This window comes from Acomys russatus, chromosome 15 (genome assembly GCF_903995435.1).
Source record: "Acomys russatus chromosome 15, mAcoRus1.1, whole genome shotgun sequence".
Classification (NCBI taxonomy): domain Eukaryota; kingdom Metazoa; phylum Chordata; class Mammalia; order Rodentia; family Muridae; genus Acomys; species Acomys russatus.
In genome coordinates this window covers 40042992-40069563 of record NC_067151.1, presented here as the reverse complement: position 1 = coordinate 40069563, position 26572 = coordinate 40042992, and the positions used below count along the sequence as shown (strand labels likewise).

The 26572-nt window shown below is 40.3% G+C and overlaps 1 protein-coding gene across 1 annotated transcript; it reads right to left on the bottom strand.

Moving 5' to 3' along the window:
- Positions 1-1998: 1998 nt before the first annotated feature.
- Positions 1999-26372, bottom strand: LOC127199283 (vomeronasal type-2 receptor 1). The gene is made up of 6 exons (XM_051157253.1): positions 25876-26372; positions 21726-22017; positions 18520-19392; positions 12331-12561; positions 4466-4589; positions 1999-3086 (listed from the first exon to the last, which is right to left on the bottom strand). Exons 1-6 carry the CDS (start codon positions 26157-26159, stop codon positions 2104-2106), a joined length of 2787 nt encoding a protein of 928 aa, XP_051013210.1. The 5' UTR covers positions 26160-26372; the 3' UTR covers positions 1999-2103.
- Between the last annotated feature and the right edge of the window lie 200 nt (positions 26373-26572).

The following is a 26572-nucleotide window of genomic DNA, read 5'->3' as shown; positions in this document are numbered from 1 at the left end:
AAGGCTGGGGTGGCATCTCAACTTCCTTTGTATGTATTTCTCAAGCAGAAGAATGCTTTGAAACTCAGACATTTTGCCACCATTCTCTCCCACAAATCCTTGAGCAGGATCATACCTTTCCTCAGAGAAGCTTATGTACTCTCATGAGCTAAAGAATAAACTGAATTTTATTGACACTTCATTTACCTCAATCTCATCTATACACAGGATCCTCCAAAACACAATTTATCTCCCAGGAATTCTTTAAAGCTTTTGCTCCCAGGGAAGCTTCAGAGCTGTGACTTTGTATTTCTTTATTTTACATGTATTTGTGTTCTGCATGTATGTAACATTATGAACCACATGCATGCCTGGTATCAAAAGAAGGAATTAGCGCCCCCTAGAACTATAGTTGCAAACAGTGTGGGCCACAATGTAGGTGCTAGAAAATGAACCTGGATCCTCTGGAAGAGCTGCCATTGCTCTTAAGAACTGAGCCAACTCCCCAGACTTTGGAGCTGTGATTTTTAAAGTTTTTAAAAAAATTTTTATAGAGGAACCAACAGTATGAGAAAAGGCCTCTTTGGTTGTATCTATCTGTTTTTAATGTAAACATCTAGAACAGATATTGAGAAGAAAATAAAAACTTATGACCCATTTTTACTACAATTTAAAAAAAATTATGTTTGGTTATACCCCATACTTTAAAATACCAGCAGAATAGTTTCCAATTTCAATGATAAGTGGCATTTTAATCTATGCTAAATGTCATGTCACAGAATGAGATTGCATTCATTGCTACAGACCAGCTCTGGGAAGAAAGAAGAAGAGAAAGTCTTGGTGGTCCCACAATACAAGAATTGAGCAGCAGTAAATAGCTGGTTAAGAGAAACCAACTGTTGGTTGGTTGGACAACTAGCTAAAGGAGCTAGTTATTGAGAAGATATTTAAGAATAGAGGAGAAAAGAATATTAGCATAGTCATAATGTGGTGCAAACTGAAAGGTCTTGTAGCCCAGGAGAACTTTATTTTTCTTCTGCTGCTTTTCCTTGTCTGTTACTCCTTGGGCCAACCTCAGCACTTTATTTAAAGTGAAATTTGGATTTTTATTCATTACAGAGTACATCATGATTTTTTTCATCTTTTACAATCAGTAGAACATTAGAAATCAACAGAGCAATAAAACAATCTAACAAATAAATACAAACAGTTCTGTATAACTACAATAAAACAATGAAGCATACAGTAAAAAGTCAATCAATTTCCAACCAGTGGTCAGAATTATCTGATTATTAGTTCTTAAACAATATTTTGGAAAAGTTAATCATAAATTCCCCCAGGCTAAAGCCATTGTGTTTACATAATTTTAATAGCAACATAACTTTAACTACGTATTCTTAACACAGAAAAGACTTGACTTACTGCCAGTCCCAAACCAACAGATGTGCTATCCAAGCCTAGGTTAAATGCCAACGGGTCCTCTACTATAAAATCTCTATAAAGAATAACACTCCAAGCCCACTTTCTATTGCTTTCAAAGCAAATTCTAAAGAAACTTTTCTATAGCTAACAAAATCTAGCCAGGTACTGTTATGACAAGATTCTAACTTTCTTTCCAAGGAGTGACTACCGGACTACACACAACAGTCAGAGTCAAGACTCTCTCATTGTCTCAAGCCTTTGGCCTTCTTTTAACATCCTCTGTGGGGAAAAGTTTTCCAATGTAAATTTCACTACTGCAGAGAAATAGAGAGAAAGGCAGTTTTAGGAGAAAAAGTAAACTCCAAAGTAGTTTTTAGGCAAAATCACACCTGGATCATAGACAGTATTTAAGGGCAGTGGTGCTCAGCCAGAGGTCTTTGCAACTTTGTCAAGCAAAGCCTCAAAAGCTGTTCTCAATATCTAAGGATAATGTTGGGCAGTCAGAGGTTTTTCAAATTTTGTCAAGCAAAACGTCTATGACTGGTCCTCATGTCTGTGAAAATTCATCATGCTAACCTTACACTAACACAGCCACAAACCAACACTATACCAGGACATCAGAGGGTGCCTCAAGAACAATATAAAAGGGAAGGTTGAGCCAGGTCATCATCCAGCTTTGCATGTACCATGGAGCTCACAGCTCTACTCATCCAGAATTGTGGACACTGTGGTGGCGTTAAGCTCACTGCTCACAGATGCTGAGGTCAGCTGGATGCTCCTGTCTACAGTGGGTATTCTTCCACCAACAGTTTCATCAGTGTTCCTCTTTGGCCTCAGCAAAATAATGAAGCACTTGGGAAGAAATATACAGCCTAACAAACCATAGCTAGATGCCAATATGGCAAATATTTCCACAGCCACTTTGAATTTGCCTTTGGTGCTTAAGTAAGCAGGAACAAAAGAGATCCACACAATGAAAAAAACCAGCATCCCAAAAGTGATGCATTTCCCTTCATAATAGTTATCTGGCAGCTGGCGAGCCACAAAGGTAGTAAGGAAACACAGCAAAGCCAGGAGAACATCAAACCCAAATATGGAGCACAGAAACTCTATAGAGCCTTCACTGCATTCAAAGATGATCTTTACATTTTGAATTTCAATGTTCTTCAACATCCTCGGTGGGTCCAACACCAAGTAAGCTGCACATGCACCAATCTCCCCTGCAACACAGATCACCACAATCAGTTTTCGCAAAATGGGATGCATGGATATAAGCCGAGTTTTAGATATGGAAATCCTGTAGGCAAAAAAGAGGGAAATAGTCTTTCCAAGAATGGAAGACAGACAAAGGCAAAAGCCCAATGCCAGAGTGACCTGGCGGGCCATGCAGGTCCAGTGCTGTGGCTTGCCTATGAACAGCATGGATGACAGCACCGTGATGAGCAGAGACACCTGGATGAGGAAGCTCAGCTCCCGGTCGTTGGCATTGACCAGTGGAGTGTGCCTGTAGATGACATACACAACGGTGACTGCCAAGATCACAAGCGCCCCAATGATGGAGAGGATGACAAGGGTGAACCCTAGGGCCTCCTCATAAGCCAGGAATTCCACTTCCTTTGGCACACACTTGCTCTTCTGTGCATTAGACCAGTCATCTTCACCACACGGATCACATTCCCTTTGACCTGTTGAAAAAGAACAGAGAATTGATACCAAGGGAACCCAATTCCCAATTATCACTTTTACCTGTGAATATCCCAGAGCAGTGAAAGACAAGAGCTGAACAATGTTTATTTATATATATATAGTAGTGGGGAAATGGCCTTGTTGCCAACAGATGCTGTGGCAGATTGAGAGTTGTTTTCAATTTTAGGAATTGAGCATTTCTTCTTAACCATAGTCTTTCTTGAATTGGTCTTTTCCAGTGATTTGTTCCTTCCTTCTTCCTTTAACTTTCCATTAAGGAAAGATGTATGTGTCTTCCTCAACCCCAGAACAGCCCAGCAATGAGGAAGTCATAGCTACTGAGGTAAACCAATCAAAAGGACTGGGACTCAGCTGGTTAAACCTCTTGTGTTTTCAGTCTCTCATCCAATATCCCCTTGTGGAGGAGACTCATGCATGTGCCCATTCAAATGTCCCCAATCTGGATGATCATTTGAATGGCTAATAAGAATGAGGATAGGAAGGAAAACAAAACCTTCCATGGTCCTGAGGCTAAAAGGGCTAAGTCTGGATGGAGACTCTAAAAGGAACCATTGGTGCACAATTAAAGGCTGACTGAATTGAGGTTATAGCAGGTGATGGAATGGGTCTAGTCAAGGGTTAATTTAAAGATTCAGGTAAGGACTGGCATGTCCTTTGAATCACTCTGACTCTTGGTCTGGACATCTCTGGATGAACTTCTGAGTGGAGACTGGAGATCCTGTATCCAGGAAGTTGTTGAGGCTATAGGGTGCTTGTTTTTCATCATAGACCATTTTTTCCTTTTTACATGATTACTCTTGAGGGTCATATGACAAAAGACAATCTCATTTTTGTTCCTTCACCAAAAAAAGGAAAGATTAGAAAAGAAGAGGAAAGAAAAGAAAAGAAATATGAACAAACTTTCTCCAACATGTTTCACACTAAATCTGCTTAAGTAGTTTTCAGAGCACACCAAGTGAGTGAGCTGCCATAGTAGTTCATGCTGAGACAGCTGCACAATATATTTGCTTTCAGTGAACACAACCACAAGACCATTGGAGGACTTCACTCTTCCTGCAGTTAGTGTTGTCTAGCTCAAAAACAAGAAGTTCGAAGATTTTGTTTTATTTATTTTGTTTTGTGTTTCTTTATGAATGTTATGGTAGTAGGCCTTTTTTTTACTATAGTAGTTTCAGAACTGAAAAAGAATATTATCCTTTATGCACATGGCACAGAACATTTAATTGTTTAATGAATGTTAGCAATTTTGCTATACATTGCTTAAATCTTTTATTTAAAAATGTTCCCCTGGACTTCTTTGTCAGTAAATGCTTAATGTAATTGGGTTACTACTAATGAAAAAAATGACCATCTCTACCTGGTTTCTCTGACACAAATCCATCAGCGCATGGGATGCAGTCAAAGCAGCATATGGCTTCCCCCTGGCGAATCCCCTTCCGGGTCCCCGGAGGACACACATCTGTGCAGACTGAATGGGGAAGCTAGCAAAGACAAAGACAGTGGATGCAACAAAGAATTGAAATTTTCCACTTGTGAAATGTAGAAAGTCCTCATTTGTATCTCTAGAGAGATGTGTGTACTATTTATAAAGGAGATAAACCCAAGGCATTGAGAAAAGAAAACAAAGGATGGCAATATGGAGAGCAGAGACAGAACATCTGCTCAAGAACAGTCTTGAGATTGCCTCTGGAAATGCCAAGCTAACTCTAATCACAGTTCTTTACAATCTTGGTGATCAAGACTAAACTAATATCACATGAGATGCTGTGGATGGGACAGCTTGCTAAGTCTCTTCTTGTTTTTCTAAAACTTAGCATACCAATAGTCATCCTGAAAACCTGAAAGATATTTTCTTACACACAATAAAATCATCCCAACATAATATTAAAATTAAAGATGTTTCTTAAGTGGTAGAAAAAAAGTCAGTTCCAGGGGAAAAATTTAAAAAGCATAACAAAATTGTAGAAAATGGATAGTCTAGAAATATTTTATTGCTAAGTCAACTCAGAAATTTTTGTAGCAAACACAAGCCTCCATTCATATCACATATTTTACAAAGATGTATATTTTTAAGTAGCAAATCAAGGTGATGCTCACAAACTTGAATCTTACTCTAATGAGAGGAGGCTGCTCCTTTATAGCTTAACTTGTTTTCATACAGTGTATTTTGATGATGTTTTTCCCCTTCTCTCAACTTTTCCCAGAACTTTCATCCTTCTTCTCTTCCTTTCTTAAGAAAGAAGGAAAAAAGTGAAAAATCAAAACAAACAAACAAACCAGTAAGACAAAATAAATTCCAAAACAAAAAAATACCCCAGCTGGGCATAGTGCTGCACACCTGTAATCCCAGCATTCAGGGGGCAGAGGCAGGCAGATCTCTGTGAGTTCGAGGCCAGCCTGGTCTACAAAGTGAGTCCAGGACAGACAAAGCTACACTGAGAAAACCTGTTTCAATAAATAGATAAATCAAAAAATTCAACCAACCCCCAACACACATGTACACATATATTCATGCATGTGCGCACGCACACACACACATACACGCACACACACACCACACCACACACACACACACACACAAACTGAATTTCTTTTTTTTCCTTTTTTTAATTTAATTAATTTATTCAGATTACAACTTAAGTGTTATCCTATCACTTATATCCTCCCATTCCTCCCTCCTTCCTGCTTTCACCCTATTAACCTCCCCTAGGTCTAAGACTGAGAGGGACCTCCTCTCCCACTATATGGTCATAGGCTATCAAGTCTCATCTTGGTAGCCTGCTTATTCTTTCTTTGAGTGCCATCTGGTGCCCTACATTTGACCACCTCCCCTTGGTGGGGAGGCCTGATGGCACTCAAAAAAAAAAAAAACCAAAAAACCCTGACTTTCTTTTTGCCAACATGTATCAGTTGCAAATGATATTTTGGTTAGCAGTAGACCCAGTAACCACTTTCCTCTTTCAGTGCTAGGATCCCATCTGTACAGTCCCTATGTGTGTTTTCTCTGGAAGACACTGTTTTCTTGGCATCATCCCTGACCTGTGGCTCTTCAAGCCTGCCATATCTGTCCCTCTCCTCTTCTGCATAGTCCCTGTTGGCCAAAGGAATCTCATGGACCCCCTCAAACATTACAGACTATTGCTAAGGCTTTAGTTGCTCTCCATGATCTGATGGTAAGGCCTTATTGCTGAAGATAACACTTATGCTATCAAACACAATAAAGTAAATCTGGTGGCCAACTAAATGTTTTACCCCTATTGACTAGTATCAATGCTCCTGGAAAGTACCCAGCACACTGCTGGAGGAGAAAAGCAATTGTCAATGTCACCCAGCTACAAACCTGATGACCTATAGCAATGCCTCATTGCAAAATATACTAGTGCAATAGTGGCTCAAATGTCATGAGAGTAACCAACCATTTCTTTTACTGGATTTAAGGCCCACTCCATGAGATAGAACTCACACCTGACCCTGCTGAAGTGGCTAAGAGCCTGAGACTGGCTAGATCATGGGTCTAGGGGAAAATCTAAGTACTATTATTCTGGCTGAAGAACATGACTCTAAAAATGATGAAATAGTGCTATACTCATAGGTCTGTGTCTCACTCAATCGTCATCAAAGAAGTAGATGAAATTAATACAGAGTCTCACAATGTGAACAGTGTGCAGAGTGAGAGACTTTAGAATATTCAGTCCTAAATGAGAGGTCTTCATCAAACCCCTTCTCTCTAGGCTCTAGAAGGAGTTTCTTAAAAGAAAAATAAAATATTTTTTTTTCTCAAAGAGTATAATAAGTGTAATCCCAGAACTTAGGAGGCCAAGGAAGGAGGATCATAAATTTGAGGCAAGTCTGAGCTAATAGTGAGATCATGTTTCAAAAAAAAAAAAATGTAGACCTTATAAGACCTTTTTTACCACATAATTAAGATTTTTAACATGTATATGCATCCATATTAAAAAAACACTCTGGTGACTAGTGATTCCTCTCTCAACTTATGAACCTATGAACTTATGAACCCTTCTCATTGTCACTGGGAGTAAAGTAGGAGGGGCTAGGGAGGAAAGAATGATGTTTTCCTAGAGCTGCTGTCAAGTGGAGAAGAAGTCAGAGTGGCCCCAGGTTGCCACTTCCTATTGTTCTGAGGCTTCTGCACACATCCTCTGCAAAGACTGTGTGAGGTTAAGAGGGAAACTCCCACATGGCCCATGACCGCACCGTCACAAAGGGCCTGAGAAGGCCACAGGCTTCTAAGCACCTGTAAGCACAAGGTTGCCTCTGATGGTCCATTTTCAAGCCAGGATGTGCAGAAAATGACTTCAATTTAAAATGCACTGTATGGCCAAGTGGTGAGAGGGAGCAGGGAACCTAAGGTTTCCTCATAGCAGAACTACTCATTCTTAGGAAAAGCAGTGTCCGCCCCTATATTAAAACACAGTCAAAACCTTTGCACAGAGTGCTGGCTGATGGGAAAGGACTCAGCGTGACAGCCTCAGGAAATACAGAAAAGGAATGGAAAATACATGAAGAGGATAAATGGTATTTTTATATTAGTACTTTTTATTAATAAGTAGAAGTTATGTAAACTAAGAATCCAACAGAAACAGGACTGGACTACAAAGTCATAAACATGCTGTTTTTCATTTCCTTAAAAAGTTTCCACCAACCCAACTACATTTCATTATAGTAGGAATAAATATAATGTGTGACCCAAAACCTCTATCCTCACCTATAGAAAACACCCAAATTAGAACTGTGACTCTCTGAAAGTTTCCTATTGCAAACAAACAAACAAAAAATGGAAAAATATTCCAGATTAAAATTCTATTCCAAATAAATACATCACTGCCACCAAAATTAATCAGAAGAATACTAAAATAACATAGTGCTTAAAAAACAATTAAATATTCTTTCCCTCTGCCCAAAAAGTACTCAGAGATGTACAAGATTATGTTGTATCACAGATTTCAGAATTAAGGGCCGTGTGTCACAATTGGAAAAGTACCATTAAAGCTGTGGGAGTAACCAACCACTTTATGACTGGATTTAAGATGTACTCCATACAACAAAACTCATGCCTGGCACAGTTAGCTGGAATCAGTGACGAGGTAGTTAATAAAGCCTGGGGAAGAACCTATTCCTATTTATTCTGCTAAATAGACTTAGCATTAAATGGCCCTCTAAGTCTTTCTCTTTCTATTCATAGGTTAGTGCATTTCTCAACCCTCATCAGAGGGCTGCTTTGCAGCAGATGGAGCATAGCACAGAACCCACAACTGGTCAAGGTACAGAGAATGAGAGACTATGGAGTGCTCAGCCCTGAACGGGACATCTGTATCACACCTTTCCTCCTAAGGCTCGGGATCATTTAACTGGGGCAATGTTGTTCAGACATGACAAGCCTGGGCACACAAGAACTCGCAGCAACTGTGACCGCATGCAGGAGACTTACATCAGGTCAAGCCAGCTAAGATCTCAACAGGGATTGGGGAGGGGCTCATGAGTTACCACTCTCCCTAATCCTGGCTGAGAAGCTATTGGCAGTTGAAGCTTCTGGGGAAGGGAGATCCAGTTTTCCTCAGGGATGCTGCCCCTGAGCGGCCACCAGAATCCAGTAGATGGCCCCTGCATTCAAGCAAATGTAGGTGGCACTAAGTATCCTCAGTGGGTTTACTAAAAGTGCACAAAAAGTTGAGAGGGAAATAGGAGCGAATGGGAGAGGAAGAAGTATGGGATGAGTTGGACTAAAACACATTATGTGCATGTATAAAATTCGCAAACAATAAAAAGAAGATAAAATTAACATCTGTACAGTCAGGGAGCCTGCATAGTTCTGACTCTTCACATATGTGTAGTTTGGTCTTCTTGTAGGACTCCTAACAGTGGGAGTAGGAGCTGTCTCCGACTGTCATCTGCCACTGGGACCTTTTCTTCCTAGTGTGTTGCACCATCTAGCCTTAATAGGAGACGAGGTATCTAGTGTTACTGCAACTTGATATGCCATGGCTGGTTGATATCCAAGGCAGGCCTGCCTTTTAGTGAAGAGAAATAGAGGAGTGGATGGGAGGATGGAGAGGCGGAGAGACTGTGAGGAGAGGAGAGGGCAGAAACCACACTTGGGATGATGAATGAATTAATAAACAAATGAACGAACGAATGAATGAATGAATGAATAATTTAAGGCTGTGATTATATCTTAGGAGTAGAACACTAGCACTTGCCCAGCACACTTGCTGCTAAAAGTACTATTCACAGCACCAGACTGCATTGTTAGAATGTCAAGCCACTTTCTTAATATTTATGTTTACAACCATAGACTGATGCCGCTCTCAACCTTAGTCAGAGAATCATCACTTTGTGATGTGTAGAGATAAATGCAGAGACGTATAAATAACTGATCAAAACATTGATAATCAGTGGCTGTGAGTGTTCAGCCACAGAAGGATTATATATCCTCCTCCCTCTATTCAAGGCTAAGGCAACATCACAGAAAGGTGGGAAGAAACAGAAAGGTAAGGGCCAGAAGATGGAGAGGCTGGGAGGAGTGCAGGACATGGCTATCCATGTATAAGTTAATAGCAGTTTTAATTGCCTACAAAAGATCAAATCAACCAAAATCCCAGATCAAATCAATCAAAATCCCAGTGTGGATGAGGGAGGAGCTTCTGAGGCTCCACCCCTAGCTGAAGAGCTATCCACAGTTGATGGCTGCTGAGGGAGGGTCACTTTCCTTTGGGGATGTTGTCCATGCCCCAGGAGACGGCGCCACACCTACACACATTGGTCAGCACTAGGTGGATTCAGGGGCTATTAATAATAACAGTAGTTTATAAAGAGGACATGAATTTGTGAGGGAGATTGGTTGGCAAGTCCCAGGGAGTAGAGGTTCCACCCTACTATCCATTACTAGGCGAATGGATAAAATCAAAATATATTCTATTCATGTGTGAATGCTGAAGGAATCCATTTAAAATGTAGAGAATGCTCATTAGTACAGGACCAATGAAACAGTTTGGCTGTCTCTCAAAAAATTAAAAATAAAACACCACATGATTCAACAGTCTCAATATTGGACATATATGAAAGGAAAGTAAATCAGTATTCCAGTAGATATTTGACTCACATGTTGATTGCAACAGTGGTCACAATAAATAAGAAATGACTTCTGTTCATCAACAGATGAATGGATAAATATAATGTAATACAGAAACACAATAGAATGCTATTCAGTCATAGCAAAAGAATTACATTTTGGCATTTGCAACAACACGGACAGAACTGGAGATTATCATCACTTACAGTGAGATAAGTCACCCTGTGGAAGGTAAGCACTTTCTGATCTCATGTTTATATGGAGTCCAAAAGGTTGATCTCATTAGAGAATGAGAGCCTAGAGAGTGGCTATCAGAGGCAGAATTGAGAAAGGCTGGTCAGTGGGTACCGAGTTATGATTAGACAAAAGTAAGAAGTTCCTGTTACAGTTGCATAGTGAGATGCTTCAAGGGAATAATCATGTGCTTTAGGTTTCAAAAAGTGAGGACTTTAAGTGCTGTCACCATAAAGAAATAATAAACATTTGAGAAGATAGATATGGCTAACCTAAATATTACATATTGTTTTTATACAAATAAACATCACAGAGTAGCTCATAAATATGTAAAACTATTATGTTTTTATGTATGCTTTTAAAAATAATTTTAATTTTAAAAAAGAAATGTGTTTTTGGCAGATTAAAATTCAAAGAATTAAAAAGTTTTGACTTTCTTTTGGGAAGAAATAATAAAATGATATTTCTGGATTTAAGGCAGAAGTAACAAAGGGTTAAAAAAATTCCAATGAAAATTTAATAACAGTTATTGAGCAAAGGCAATAAAATAACACATAGAATAAAAATGAGATAAAGAAAAAGAAAAAGCCGCTGAAAGAGTGGATTAAGTAAAAACAGCCATGAAGGAGGGATAGGGAGATGGCTATTGGTGAAGAGTTTGTCATGCACGAGGGCCTGAGTTCAGATCCCAACCATCCAAACAAAGGCTGGTGTGGTAAAATAAATAAATAAATAAATAAAAATAAATCTGTAACCCCAGACCTGGTGAGAGAGCCAGGCAGATCACTAGCACTCACTGCCCAGTCAGCCTAGTTAAAAATGGTGAGCTCCAAACGGTATATACTCACTTATATCTGCATACTAGCCCAAGGGGCATGTCCCACGAAAGCCTTCACTTACCAGGAAACTGGGACAGAGGAGAGGACATCCTATTGGGACTCTAGATGAAAGAAGCATGGGAGAATAGCAAAGTAGAAGGATCCAGAGGGTCCTAGAAACCTACAAGTAGAACATTATGATAGGCAGATTTGAGCCCAGGGGTCCCGCTCAAACTAAGGCACCAGCCAAGGACAACACAGGCGGTAAACTTTAAACCCCTACCCAGATCTTGCCAATGGTCAGAACATTCTCCACAGTTGAGTGGAGAGTGTGATATGACATTCTCACGTACTCTGGTGCCTCACATTTGACCATGTCCCCTGGAGGGGGAGACCTGGTGGCACTCAGAGGAAGGACAGCAGGTTACCAAAAAGAGACTTGATACCCTATGAGCATATACAGGGGGAGGTAATCCCCCTCAGGAACAGTCATAGGGGAGGGGAATAAGGGGAAAATGGGAGGGAGGAAAGAATGGGAGGATACAAGGGATGGGATAACCATTGAGATGTAACAAGAATAAATTAATAAAAAAAAATTTGTTTTAAATGGTGAGCTCAAAGTTCAGTGAAAGACCCTGGCTCAAAAAAAATTTAACATGAAGAGTGACTGAGGAAAACTCCAATGTTGGCCTGTGGTCTTCACATACATGCACACATACACCCACAGGCACGCACACACACACACACACACACACACACACACACACACACACACGCATGCATACCCCTCACCACTACATCAACAAAAAAAGAAAACCAAACACAAATGTGGTCAAAAATGACCATGGTCAGAGTTCTTGAGAAGATAACATACTGAAACTAATGTTTAATATTAGAATCCAAGAAAATATTTCAAAATTAAAAATATAAATCATCATATGTTTTAAAATATGTTTTATTCAGGAAAACTGATTTGTAACTAAAATAGCTTCTAAGTATTTTACATTTCATTGGTATTTTTTAAAATGCGTAAGTGAATGTCCATAAATATAAATAAAATAATATGTCAGAGCAACTAACCTTTGATGACTCAGTGTTCCAAAATATTGTAGAATTCTTTGGAATATAGAGCTCAAACATATCAGTTCTGAAGCTAAATCTCCCAACATCCACAAAGGAAATTTCTCCATTATCATCTAATTGCCAGTTTAGGATATCATAGTGTCCATATTTCAAATCTCCATTATCATCCAGAACGACCCACTTTTCATCATGTGCTTTAAATTTAATTGCTTTCATATAGTGCATTAGCTGGAAAGCAACACAATGGGAAAAGGAAGAGAAGAAAACAATTTATAAAAATTCAATGGTCTAAAAAATAGTTTTATAAAGAAAATCATTTCAAATTCATATTCAGTTCTTAACGTTGCCGTGATTCTCCTTGGTCTCTCTATTTTTTATCTACTGTGACGACCTCCAGCCACAGGTGCAAAGCAAACATGAAGCACGGTTGGCAACACGGAGATGTGCTGTCGATGTAAATGCACACTGCATTATAAAGACTTCACTCAGAACTTTCTGGTAAGGTGGCAGGGTAAAGGCTGCCACTGTGTAAGCTAGTGAGGGAATAGACTACAGACCAAAAGCAAAAAGAAGGGAAGAGCTTCAGACATCCCGAGAGGAAATGAAAATAAACGAAAGGTTACAAAGAAAGGAGATGAGCAACACACCAAAAACCAGAAAACCAAACACAGCTTTAGGCACGAAGTCACCATGCGTGAAGCAAAGAAGGTACCTCAAGAGGGAATGGTCTGAGAGGCATGCAAGCCTTCCCTCAGGAAAACGGTTAAAACTGAAAATCATCAGTTCATTAAAAAAAAAATTTTTTTAACCACAGCATATCTTCTCTCATATGTGACAGCTAGATCCGTGGGGGGGGGGGGGGGGAGGAGGGAGGGAGAGGGGACAGGGATGCTGAGATGCAAAGCTGGAAGCTGGGGTAGAGCAGCTGAATTGTAAGGAAGAGTGGAGGGATGGAAGGTCCAGGAGGGAGCAGGAGCTCCACAGGGAGACCATCAAGGCCTGTGGATCTGGACACGGGGCTGGGGGTGGGGGTGGGGGTGGGGGTGGTGGGGTGTACAAGCTTATGCACCAACCAAGGTAAATGAATGCAGAGGACCAAGACCTCCTGTTCAGATGTAGCCAATGGACAGCCTATTCTCCACGGCAGGGGGAGGAGGGGGACGGAAGGGAGGGCTTCTGCTCAACCTCTGACAGGCACTCTGGTGCCCACGATTTGGTCACTGCCCCCTTGGCAAGACTGCCTTGCAGCACACAGAGAAAGAGGATGTAGGCTAACCTGATGAGACCTAATATGCTGTGGCCAGACAGTAGGGTAGGCAGCCCCCCTATCAGAGGTCTGGGGGAGGGAAATAGGGCAGAAGAGAGAAGGAGGGTGGGGCCGGGAAGATAGGAGTGAGGGGATAACAATCGGAATGTAATGTGAATAAATTACATTAAATAAAATATATACATTTTTCAAAAGGACCTTTTTTTTTTTTTCAAAAGGACTTTGGTTTGGTTTGGTTTGATTTGGTTTTTTGAGACAATGTTTCTCTGCATAGCCTTGGCTGTCCTGGACTAACTTTGTAGTCCAGGCTGTCCTCGAACTCACAGCGATCAGCTTGCCTCTGCCTCCCAAGTGCTGGGATTAAAGGCATGCGCCACCACGCCCAGCTTTCAAAAGGACCTTATTTCCCTTCACAGAGTGATTCATTCTCCCTCTCTCTCTCCCTCTGTCTCTCCCTCTCCCCCAGACTCCTGAGAATTTGTCCACTATTTCTGTCCTAGCATCTACTATTTATTAACCTGTTTATAGTGATTCTGGCCTGGTAAATACTTCCCTGTCTCACACCTTGGGCTGGTCATTCTAGAAGCTATCGTTTTTATTTTTTATGTATATATTATTTATTATAATTTATTCACATTGCATCCCAATTGTTATCTCCTCACTCTTATCTTCCAGTTCTCACCCTCTCTCCCTCTTCTGCCCTATTCCCCTCCCATGAACCTCTGATGGGAGGGGGGCTCCTATCCCACTGTCTGGCTACAGCCGATTAGGTAGGTCTCATCGGAATAGCCTGTGTACCCACAAGGCACTGTCTAGACACCATCTTTTGGGGCCTAGCTCGGGAACAGTCCCCTTGTTCCCTGGGCCACTCTTCAGCCTAGGTGCCTGTGATTGCCAGCAGCACACTGAGGAGCTGAGGAGCAGAGTGTAGAAGCTGCTTCCCTTCCTTCTAGAAACCATGATAACTTCCAGGGTGGGACAGCACACAGTTTGGGCCTGTTTTCCCATTCTGGCTGGATTTCTTGATCCCAGCTCGTTATGGCTACCGGGTTTTTATTTTCTCCAGGGTTTCAGGCTCTTCAGCACAGGAGAGCTCCACTTTCACTCACAGCTGATTTGGGGGAAATCTCAGTTTGTGAGTAGCCTGACCCACCAGACAGGTTTGGAAGGGAGGGCAGAACCAGGTTTTAGCTCTGCAGTTGAAATGCCTCTATTCTTGGGGGATACCTAAGTCAAGCCAGTGTTGTGAGGCTAAGTCTCACCTGGCAGCATCAGACAGTCTGATTTTAGGGCACCAGTAAGATCGAAAGTGGACCTTCCATCATCTATTCTCTGGTATCCTTGGGATGTACTTTTGTTTAAACTACCCTAGTTTTATCCTAAGACTCTCAAAAAGACAAAAACATCCTCTTTCTTTGTAACAAAATTTGGTCTTTCGATATATTCTCAGACCAAGAACACTGGGCCCCTACAGGCACAATAGGCTGTAACTGTAACCTACACTTGGTTGTAATTGAGGATGAAACTTGGAGATTCCTTATACCCAAACCTTTGCAGCCCCTTGCCGGGATCCTCAGCTTCAGGAGCAATGACATACATGCCTCAGCAGATTCTCTTACACTAGACCGCTCCCCTAAACTCAGCTCCAGAGGACCCCCTTGATCCTTTGTGCATACACAAGCTCCCATTCTACTGGCTTCTCTGCAGCTGCTGGTCCTCGCCTCTGCTCAACAACACTGGCCCTGCTTTCTGCTCTACAGCTGCTCTCTGGTCTCTAAAGTCAGACAACCACCTAGCTTTCATTTCTAATATCATTCTCAAGATTAAGCATTATCTCTATGCAGCCTGGCACTCTCATCTTTGGGGTTTTGTTTGTTATATGGTTTCATTTGAGACAGGTTCTAGGTACAGAGCCGTGGCTTGCGAGCAATTTGCTGTGTAGAGCAGGCTGGCCTGGAACTCGCAGAGATCAACCTGCCTCTGCTTCCCAAGCTCTGGGACTAAAGGCTTTCTCCACCATAACTGGCATTCTCACTGTCCCAGGAAGGAGGAAACGGTCTGTTGAAGTCTTGGGAGAAATGTCACTAAACTTGTACTCAAGACAACATTCTTGGTGCATTTTTCTCCCAGTTGCACTGCTATGGTTCTGTATTATTCCAAAATCTACCACCTATCTCAACCTCGCTGAAGTCCTTCGTGGTAAGCCCTTCCTCCTATCAGACCTCCTGCTAGACCCAGAATTGATTATCTGTCCTATATGTTTTACCTTTCAGATAGATAACCAAGGCTGTCACTGAGTGCCAGGACAAGAACAGCCACAAACACGACTCCATCTTTTCAGGATCTGCTCCTTATATCACCATAGATACTAGATCTATCTTAAATCCCTCCTGCATGATAAATGACCACTCAAGGCTGTGTGAACAGGACCTTATCGAGTCTTCCTTCCATCTTAAACTACAAAGCAGGTCACTGTGGGTTCATCTGTCTAGAGTTAAGATCATTTCCGCCCCAGAAGCTCAAACATCCTATTTCTCCAAGTCTTTGGGGGATCTCTCTCTCCTCTTCTGCAAGACTCAGGTAAAACTCATCTACAGACACCCCAATATTTCCATGGGTACCCAAGACACTCTCATCTCTCTGAGCTGGAGATATAATTATGATATAATTTTATGAGCTTTCTCTCTCTCTCTCACATTCATTCACTTTATTCATTTTATTCAAACAAGATCCAACTGAGTTTGAAGAATTCATTTTAAATATATTTGTTCATAGACGTCTTCTAGATTATTTCTGGGTAAAAGTAATCATTTACCTCTAGTTGAATTGTGTTTCCATTTCTATACAGAAAGTCAAATATGGTGGGGTGCAATATCTGGGGCCTGCCTATTGTCTTTTTATTTATATGCCTTCATCTTCAGGAACTGAGCCACCACCCAAAAAGCATAGTAATAATAATAATAATAACAACAACAATAATAATAAATAATAATAATAATAATAATAATAATAATAATAATAATAATAATAAATAACCAAAATGTTAAGGAATAATTGCCAGTGAGTGATAAAACTACTTGGCAAAAAATGTAATTAAAAGTAATTCATTTCCAGAGCCTCAAATTATTCCCCAGCAAGATAGTTATTACTTTCTAAGAGAAACATAGCAACTTCATACTGAAAAAAATATGGTAATATAAGCATAATTAAGTTACCATTCAGGAAGGAGGGATGAATGGGAGGATACAAGTAATGGGATAACAATTGAATAAATTAATAAAATTTTAAAAAATTGCCAGGTGTGGTGGTGCATGTCTTTAATCCCAGCACTGGGGAGGCAGAGGGAGGCAGATCACTGTGAATTCAAGGCTAGCCTGGTCTACAAAGCGAGTCCAGGACAGCCAAAATAACATAGAGAAACCCTGCCTCGAAAAACTAATAATAATAATAATAATAATAATAATAATAATAATAATAATAATAATATATAAAAAATAAAATAAAATTTAAGTTACCAAATTTAACAATATTAGCAATAGCGAGAGATATCTGCATAATAATGTGCCTTCCTTTTTATTTTCTTTTGAGACAGGACTATGTAACCCAGACTGTTCACTACGTAGCTGAGGATAACTTTGGAGACTCCTGCCTCCAATTCCTGAGTGCTAAAATAACAGGCAAGCACCACATGCTCAGATTTTTGTGTAATCTAGGGGAGTGAAACCAGCCTTTATGCATGCTAGAAAATGACTCTATTGACTGACTATATCTCCAGCCCATGATATGCCTTCTGGTAAGAAGAATTTTAAAAGATACAATATTACTTTTGTGCTATTTGTGCTTGAGATGCATAAACTCAACCAGAGCATAAAAAGTACACAAAACCAAATTGAAAACGCTAAAAATTTCTGACCAACCCTGATCAAAATTGCCAAGTTTATGGCGGGAAAAAAGGAGGGGAATAAGCATCAAAAAAATGAACAAGACTAAGATTGACAGGTGAGATTTAAAGCAGGATGCTAACTATTGAAAGTCAACAGGAAATGCAATGATCCCTGCCACTGTGGCCTCTGTTGAATTAACAAAGCTATATAAGATAAAGTGATGATGGTCAAGCAAGGAAGAGGTGGCACATTAGAGATGCTAAGAGGACATGCTGCAGAGCTCATAGGACTAGAGCACACACACACAAGCTTTATTTTTCCAGTTAAGAGGGAGAAACTTGGGTGAGACCACTTGTGGCATGACCAGGTTGGGTGAGACTACTCTAGCTACTCTGAGGCAACATGAATTGCTTAACACGAGACCAAACGCAGGAGGCACAGAAGTCAGTCTCCCAGGTGATGCCCCAGAACATTTACCCCTGGTACTCAGAGCCTCCTACAGTTCTCACACTGCTTGAAGAATCCATCTTCTAGTTCCCTTTGTGCTACATAAGACCCCATGGCTAAACTATGGCTGTGTGAGTGTGAGAAATGTATATAATGTCCAGAAATGGTCTTCATACCCTTTTTCCTCCTTTGAACCAAGTAACTACCCTAGATCACAAAATGAAGCCCGGGCCGTAGACAGGAACTGGAGTTCCTATATTATCGTTATTCCTATATAAATCCAATAGAACATTACATATTCTAGAAGAAACTAAAGTCTCTCCACCATTTATTTAGTCCTTTAACACTTATTAATGTTTTTAACAGTCAGGTAAGCTAGTAAAGGAAGTTTTTTTGGGAGGGACATGAATTCTATTTAATAATTCTGTTAATAAATGGAGACCTACAATACACATTAAGGCCTAACAAACAAACCATTTCTTTAAGTGGTCGTTCTAGGAAAGGGTGTTTGTGAAATACAAGGTAAATAGTTGTAATGGCATGAATACTTAAGACTGGCATGCTATATCATGAAGTAAAACAACTTACCTGCCAGAAATCAAAGGTAGGTATATATGCACAAGATCTAGCTGGGTTAAATGGCCCGTCTCCATGTTGACATCTGCTGAGCTTATCCAGGGCATGAGCAAAAACATACACGGCTTGTTTAACATTGTTTGTGATTCTCAGCTGAGACACATCCAGGTAGGTGTTTTTCAGATCTTCCAGCTTCTCCTCTCCAGTGCAGAGCTGGTCAGACATGTCATACAGTCTGTCTTCTTTACCAGTCATATTCACTCTGTGGTCCACATTGTAAGGCACACTGCTATTGGGCCAGGTACAGTTAAAAGCAGTTTGCCAGAATTCAATGGTCAAGACATCAGTGGGGTCCTTGCTAGGGTGTATATCATAAAGAAATTCTTTTAATCCTGGTATAACACTTCTGGGTATTGCAAATCCAATAGCTCCACCGAAATATGGAAAATACTCGGGCTTTGCAATGAGGGCTGAGGTAATCCAGGCTTCGCTGGCTATCCACGTCCTGTCCGTTATGTTATGATGAACCATTTCCAGCACAAAGGGGCTGAGGTCAATGTCAGTTGTAAAAAGCACAATGACTTTGGCAGTGGAACTCTTTACTGCCTTAACAGCTTTCTGCATTTTCTCATTGGAGTAGACTTTGGGAATGGTTTCAGAGAAAGCAACGCAGAGGTTGGCACTCTCCATTTTTTCCTTAAAGGCTTTTACTCCATATTTTCCATAATCATCATCAGCTGCAATAGCACCGACCCAGACCCAACCGAAGTGCTTGATGAGACTCACCATGGCCTCCGACTGCATTGTATCGCTGGCTACTGCACGGAGGTAAGATGGAAACTGGAATTTGTCGCTAAGAATTGAGCAGGAAGAAGTATAGCCTACCTAAAATTGAAAATATTTATAGTTATTGGGAAGCCAGAGCCGAATCTTAAATGACAGCTTTTGGAATCCTGTGAGAGGGAGGAGGCTGCGTAGCTCTCTTTTCCTTCACCTTTTCCTACTTGATCTCCTTCTCCTACTTGATCTGTGGGAACTGCTGATCGAAGCCCTTTGCCCTGTGCTGTCCACGCTAAGGAGCCTAGGGCAGCCAATTACTGATGAAATTCAATGAACTATTTTTCATGGATGGCACTGCCAGGAAGGTCTTTTGTTCTTTCTTTATCCTTCCTAGAGATGCGGTCACTCCCCTGAGTCAGGGCATGTTGGGTATGTACAGAAATGATGGAATGCGTCCATTCCTCATCCATTTGATAGTACTACTTTCTCTCACTTACACCATCTCATTCCTCCCTCAACCCAACTAATTTGGTTACTTTCTTTCCTTTTTTATTTTTTCCTCTTTGTTTACTGCATCCTGCCAGGACTTCTGAAGGAGTAGACTCTAAAACTTACACTGACAAAGGTAGTAGGTTCAAGGCACAAGTCTAAGTAATTTCCTACAACAAAGTTCCTCAACACTCTTATTTTATAGGCCCAAAGCTAGACACAAGAAGAATGCTTTTTTTTTGTCATTTTCTCTATAATCCTTGTATGTATTTCCCATCTTTGAGAATTGATAATGGAACTTCGGTCACCATTGGCTAGTAACCATTTTATGCCTTTCTGTAAGTTAATTCTCCACATCCCTCACTCGCTTTATCACTAATGCATTGTTTCCAGTAGGATCTTCTGTCTGACACTTCCACATCTCAGAACTGTCAATTCCTTCATGAAGTCAATCTACTCCTATGCTCTCTTTTCCTGGTCTTTCATTTTATTCTTAGTCCTTTGGCTAACATAATTTTCTTTAGAATCATACAGGCAGCAACAGTATAGAAGCTATCTTCAGGAAAGAACACTTTTTAAGAAGCAAATACAGGAGCTGGAGAGATGGCTCAGAGGTTAAGAGCACTAGATGCTCTTCCAGAGGTCCTGAGTTCAATTCCCAGCAATCATATGGAGGCTCACAACCATCTATAATGAGATCTGGTGCCCTCTTCTGGCCTGCAGGTGTATATGCAGGCAGAGCACTGTATACATAATAAATAAATAAACCTTTAAAGTAAAAAAAAAAAAAAAAAAAAAAAACACAGAGCTGAGGCTAGGGATCAGTGGGAAAAGTGCTTGACATGCAACCTGATGACCTGAGTTCAACCCCCAAAATCCAGGAAAAAGTAGATGTATTTGCATACATCTGTAATCTTAGCACTTCTAGAGCAAAACAGGAGGCAGGGACAGAATTGGCCAGTAGATCACAGGACACTCAGCCTTGAGTATACTAGACAGTAGCAGTAACAAGAGAAATCCTACCTCAAGCAGAAGGCAAGAAATGTCTCTAAACTTGTTGTCTAATCTACATAATCATGCCATGGCAGTCATGTATGTATAGTCTTGCATATCTGTAAAGTTGTTTTAGCTTTTGGTAGTGTTGTAAAATGTTACCCATTTTGTGGCATTACCCAGTTCCATTTTAGATTGTGAGTGTGATGATTTAGGCCACAATTAATAAGCATCAACAGAGACAAAACCAAAGCATATGCCTTATTCAAGCTATCACTCAACCACCAAGTGCTTATCCAGTACTGTGGATCAGGGTGACTAATGAGAAGTCAATAATTACTGCATCACAACTCAGTGCAAGCGGGATGTTCTGGATAGAGTAATCTCTAACCCCCTCTAAGTAAGCCTCCGCTCTCGTGGCTGGAGCTTGGTTGGTCAGAGTCACTAGCATCACCATCACACCCATCCTAAGTTTTCTTTGCAGCTTATCTCAACCTCTTCTGCACTTCTTATTTTCAACTTCTACACAGTTTGTATTTGTTTAAATATTTCATTTGTTCTTGGAGACAAGAGTTTCTTTGTATAAGCCTAGTTGCCTGGGAACTAGCTCTGTAAATCAAACTAACCTCCAACTCGGAGATCTCCCTGCCTCTGCTTTATGAGTGCTGTGATTAAAGGCGTGTGCCAACATTTTTAAGTGTATGTGTGTGTGTGCTTGCATGAGATTATGTGCACTGCATGCATGCAGAAGCCCGTGAAAGCCAAAGGCAGGGGGCTTCAGATCCCTATAACTGGAGTTACAGGTGGTTATAAAGCAGCTTAGGAGTTCTGGGGACTGAATCCAGGTTCTTTCCAAGAACCCCAAGTGCTCTTAACCTCTTAGTCATCTGTCCAGCCCTCGTCTCCATTTCTTTGTAAAGTACTTTGTAAGTACTTAGCACACTATTCCATGATACCTGAGGCGTGTAATACAACCCCAGAATTCTTGAAGCCGCAACTGACAAGGATGATCCCCCTGCTCCAACCATTCCTGCCAGAACTGATCCAGTGCTGTTTCTAAAATTGGGTTGGAATTCTTCCTGCCCTGTAAGCATCACCAAAGATGACTCCATTGCTTTGGAGATGGTATAGCAGGAATCAAAGATCTGATAGCCCAGAGTGTGGTTGGGCAGAATGTCCGTCCTCTCATTAATCTCCTTGATGGTGTGGATCATGGTTTTCATCCAGCGGAAACCCCGGAAGTTAAACCTGGAAAGAAAAAGCTTCTGTGAGGCAGTGGACACTATGGGGGTGGGCTTGTCAAGGATGGAGCTGCAGTTTAGAGAGTGGTGACAGCCTTTTACAGAAGCAGCAACAAGTACCTCAGTCCTCTGCATGTGTCAATTTTTCACAAATGACATTACAACTTTAAAAGATTCACTATTGATTAGTAATTTTGGGAAGCAACTTTTGGATTTTTTTTTTTTTTTTTTACTGTGTGCATGTGTCATGATTTTATCAAATGAACACTCATCTCTTTGTCAAAAAAAATTCTTCTAGCCAGAACTCTTCTCACCAACTAACAAAATGCATGATAGTCCTTTTGCACACTTTCTCCACTCATTGGAAATCCCTGGGGCCATGATTCTTCTCCTTACTTTGACCTATGTTCTTCTGAACACTCAAAATCATTTTTTAAAAAATCACTAAAATATTTTAAGACAGGAGTACAGAAAAGCATTGCAAAAATTATGTGTAATATAACTCCAGTTGCAAAACCCCTTTTCTGAGATTTTATTTTTAATACTGAGACATATTTAATTGGTTCTCACACATAAACACACACATGATGCATCATGTTTTAAATTCCCTAGACATTAAAATTGGTATTGCAATTCAATACCACATTTTCCAATTCCCCCTATTTTATCAACAAGCACTTCTATTCTCTTCTTTCTCTCTTCAATGTTAGAGCACATTTTAATTTACTAAAGGGAAGTACCCCAACATGGCTTTATGCCTTAAAATTTTTGCCTTCTGTTCAGTTTATTATTGTTATTACTATTAATTAATTAATTAATTAACTAACTAACTAACTATACAACAGGAGACTGGGGAGATAGCGCAACATGTAAAAGCACTTGTTGCTTTTGCAGAGGGTTCAGGTTTAAGTCCCAGCACCCACATGGAGGTTTACAACAATCCATAACTGCAGTTTCAGATGATCTGATATCCTCTTCTGTCCTCCAGATGCTCCAGTCATGTCCATGGTGCACATAGATACTTACAGGCAAAACATTCACACATAAAAATAAATGACCCTAATAATTAAAAAATATATCAATAACAAATAGCCCTTTAGAACGTTGGAACTTCCTTCTGTGTCACTTTGAGTTTATGGATAGGCTGTAGTTCTTCGTTTTCTCAAGACACAACAGTGAAAGAAGAAACACAAGACTTTCTGGGTAAGAAGCAGAGAAATAGCCAAGCACTTCCAGCACATAACAGCAGCCACCTAAGTAGATGAGGACAAGGAGATTCAAAGGGACACCAGCCCTGGAGGAACTCACAGCCATGCTGAGGCTCAGAAGATGACACCGAAACAGAAGAAAAGACATTCAGACAGTGTTGAGTCTCTATGACAGAGGAGCATGTGAGTATCAAGGAATGGAAACATGGATGTGATGAGAGGAGAAAGGGGAGGATGGAGCAGTGCAGTGCAGGAGAGCAGGCACAGTAGACACCACAGCACAGGATGCTGCACCATCCCCTGCTGCTGTTTCCAGACTAACAATGGTGACATCTTCAACTCTTGAAGTAAATGCAGCAGCATCTTTTTTTTTTTTTTTTTTTTAGAAAGACAAAATTTCAATTCAAGAGCTAGAAAAACGTTCACCTGCTTTGAACCAGTAACTTCAACCCTTGAGACTTTAGCCAAGAAAGCATTCTTCCTCTAGGATAAATGCTATCTGCCCTGCAGTGCAGCACAAAGATTTTAACAGTGCTGAAAAGGTAGAACAAACTAAGATGTCCACTGATAAAGCCTTACTGTATAAGAATATTTTCCTTCATAACAAAATAATCATCTGAGATATGATTATGAGACAGCAATGAGAAAACAATTGTGAGTGAAACACGGAGTACGAAAAGTGTATAATTACAGATGCATATGATGTATTCTAAGGACTAACAGATAAGTTATTTTAAATCATCACAGGATGTTTACTACAAAGATGGGATTTGGGATAAATTTCCCTTTATTAATTAATTTTTATTATGAGGTTCACAATATTTCATAATATCTAAATCTTCCTTTTATGACTATCAAACAAACTTAAAGTACTCTTTCCTTTTTTCCATTTCATTATTTTTCTCTATTCTTAGAAATATTTCCAAAATAATATGAAATCTTCCTGTTTTATGTACTTTTAACAATTGGAAGATTAAAATTATTATTGCATTAAAGTTGTTATTTAAGAAAGAAATTTTCCCAAACCCCAGTTGAAGTTCTGAATCAGTTAGTTAAGGCTCATGATTTAAAAATAAAATTAATATTGCTTAGTTTGACCTTGGATTCTGAACACTACAAAGACCATTGGAAGTAAAAGTTGAATTACATGGAAGAATAATCAGGGGCTGGGAAAGCACTCAGGTCGGACAGATCAAAGGAACTGTTGGCAGATACTGATGGAGAATAATACTAAAAATCTAATTTTAAAGAAATGTATTTTTTAACATTATAAGACTAAGACATAGGCACTCAAATTCTAATTTCAGGATTACACAAATCCCAAAATAATCCTAATTAGAGAATTATTCTAAATAGGACATATTTGCTTTTCTCTGTTCTTTTAACTATACTGGAATAACACATTATTTCTAAGGAAGAAAAATCCATAGTTTACAATCTGTGTATCTGCCTTTACCATCTAACATTGCTGGGAGAGAAACCTCCAAAGAAGGGTGGAGAACAAGTAAGTGCATTTATAAAATACCTGTATGTTAAATTATGATAAACTCTTACGTTTTCATTTCAGGTTATTGGGGACTAAAGAAGTGAAAACCCCTGTGGAAAACAAGACCTGACTCTGCAATAATCTAGTTGTAAGTGAAGTCCCCGTGTCTTCTTCCTCCATTCCCATCGCTTCCCTGTAAGAGTGGCAGAGAGTGACAGGACTGAGGAAGGGATTCATTGTAAACCTCTGTAGAGATGCTTATCACACTTCATATAGTGACATCCCAAATATGGAGCATGAAGCATATCAAAGGAGAGCATGTGAGTAAATACGTGATGCTGTCATTATTGCTATAGATTTACAGCAGGCATTGACAACACTGATGCCATGAAGCTTCATGGAAACGCCTAGTGTGTTAGGTGCAAGGCCCAGCTAAAACTGTACTTGTGTTACAGTTACAACTATTTAAAGGATGGAATTCAAATACCTATGACTATTCGCGTATATACACTTATGAATGAATGAAAGGAGGCCAAGGAATAATAAAGTGCAAAGATTTGATTTCTAATAGCAATAAGCTACTGGTAATTGCTTTGCTTTCTTTAATTTTTGACATTGTTTTCATACTAAAGTGGTGTGTGTGTGTGTGTGTGTGTGTGTGTGATGTACAGATAGCTGTCCTGACCACGTTTTGCATTTCTCACAACAGATTACTGGCAAATTCTAGTATCAGGCATGGATCTCATTTCTAGAGGAGGCAACTTGGAGGTGCAAACACTAAGGGCAAAAGCCTTCCACAGCAGTCTTTGCTCCACAGTTAAATCAGGGTGCCCTTGCAGTGTGCTTCTCTTAATAAAAGTTTTAGTCTCTGCTAATTAGCAGAAGCTGCAGTGCCACATAATTCTGCGTCTGTTCTTCTGAGACCTCAGTGTGTACCTGAATCAACAGGAGTCTTCTAAAAGCACAAGTTGTGATTCTGTAAGGCTGGGTAGCAGCCCCTAGCTCCACATGCCCAACAAGCTCTTAGATGCTGATGCTGAACTGCAGACACTGTGTGAGGAGCCACCACTCTGTACTGCATCAACACTCCAGCTAGAGACTCAAGCCCCATGCCCACCACTCCTTCCCCACCACATGGACTGAAAAGAAAAAAGACTAAATAATGGCTTACCCTTCACACATGGGTGAGACCGGCTCCAAAATAGATTCATCTACAGGGATGATCCTGGAGTGAATAGGAAACAGCCCTGCGATGACAAGTGAATGGTTTTTGGCGTCTACATATCCAGTCAAATTAAACTTGGCCATCAACCTGCATTGTTGTTCCTTTGGCTCCTCTTGAACACCCAATTCAGCCCATAAAAATGCAAGGAATCCTAGAGCTAAGCATATCTTTCTGCTGGCCATTTTTAAAGGGCGAGTCTGAAGAAGTTGACTAGCATGAAAATCACACATGTTTTAGTGAGGCACCTTGATTGAACGTTTATGTGCGTCCCAGTGGACTTGGCTTGCCACTACTTGCTACATAATTTTCATGTCTCAATCACAGGCCTTGCAATCACTTGCAATTTGTGGATCTGGATTGGGATCCGAGTAACCCTTTGAGAAGGAACTTCTGAAAAATCCCCATATGCTTTGTAATAACAAATGACGGAAATGTGAGCTCTTCGCTTTAAGAGTTATTTTAATTTGTAGAAACTGTCCTCTCCTGTTTAGCACTGTCAGCTTTATCAAGCCTCATGCAGCCAATCCCATGGTCTTCTCAGTTTACCATTCTCTTGGTCCTCTCCAGTTCCCCCTTGCCCTTTTCAAACATCTCACTGGAACATACAAAATTCGCAATATTTTCACAATACATCCCAGGCAAA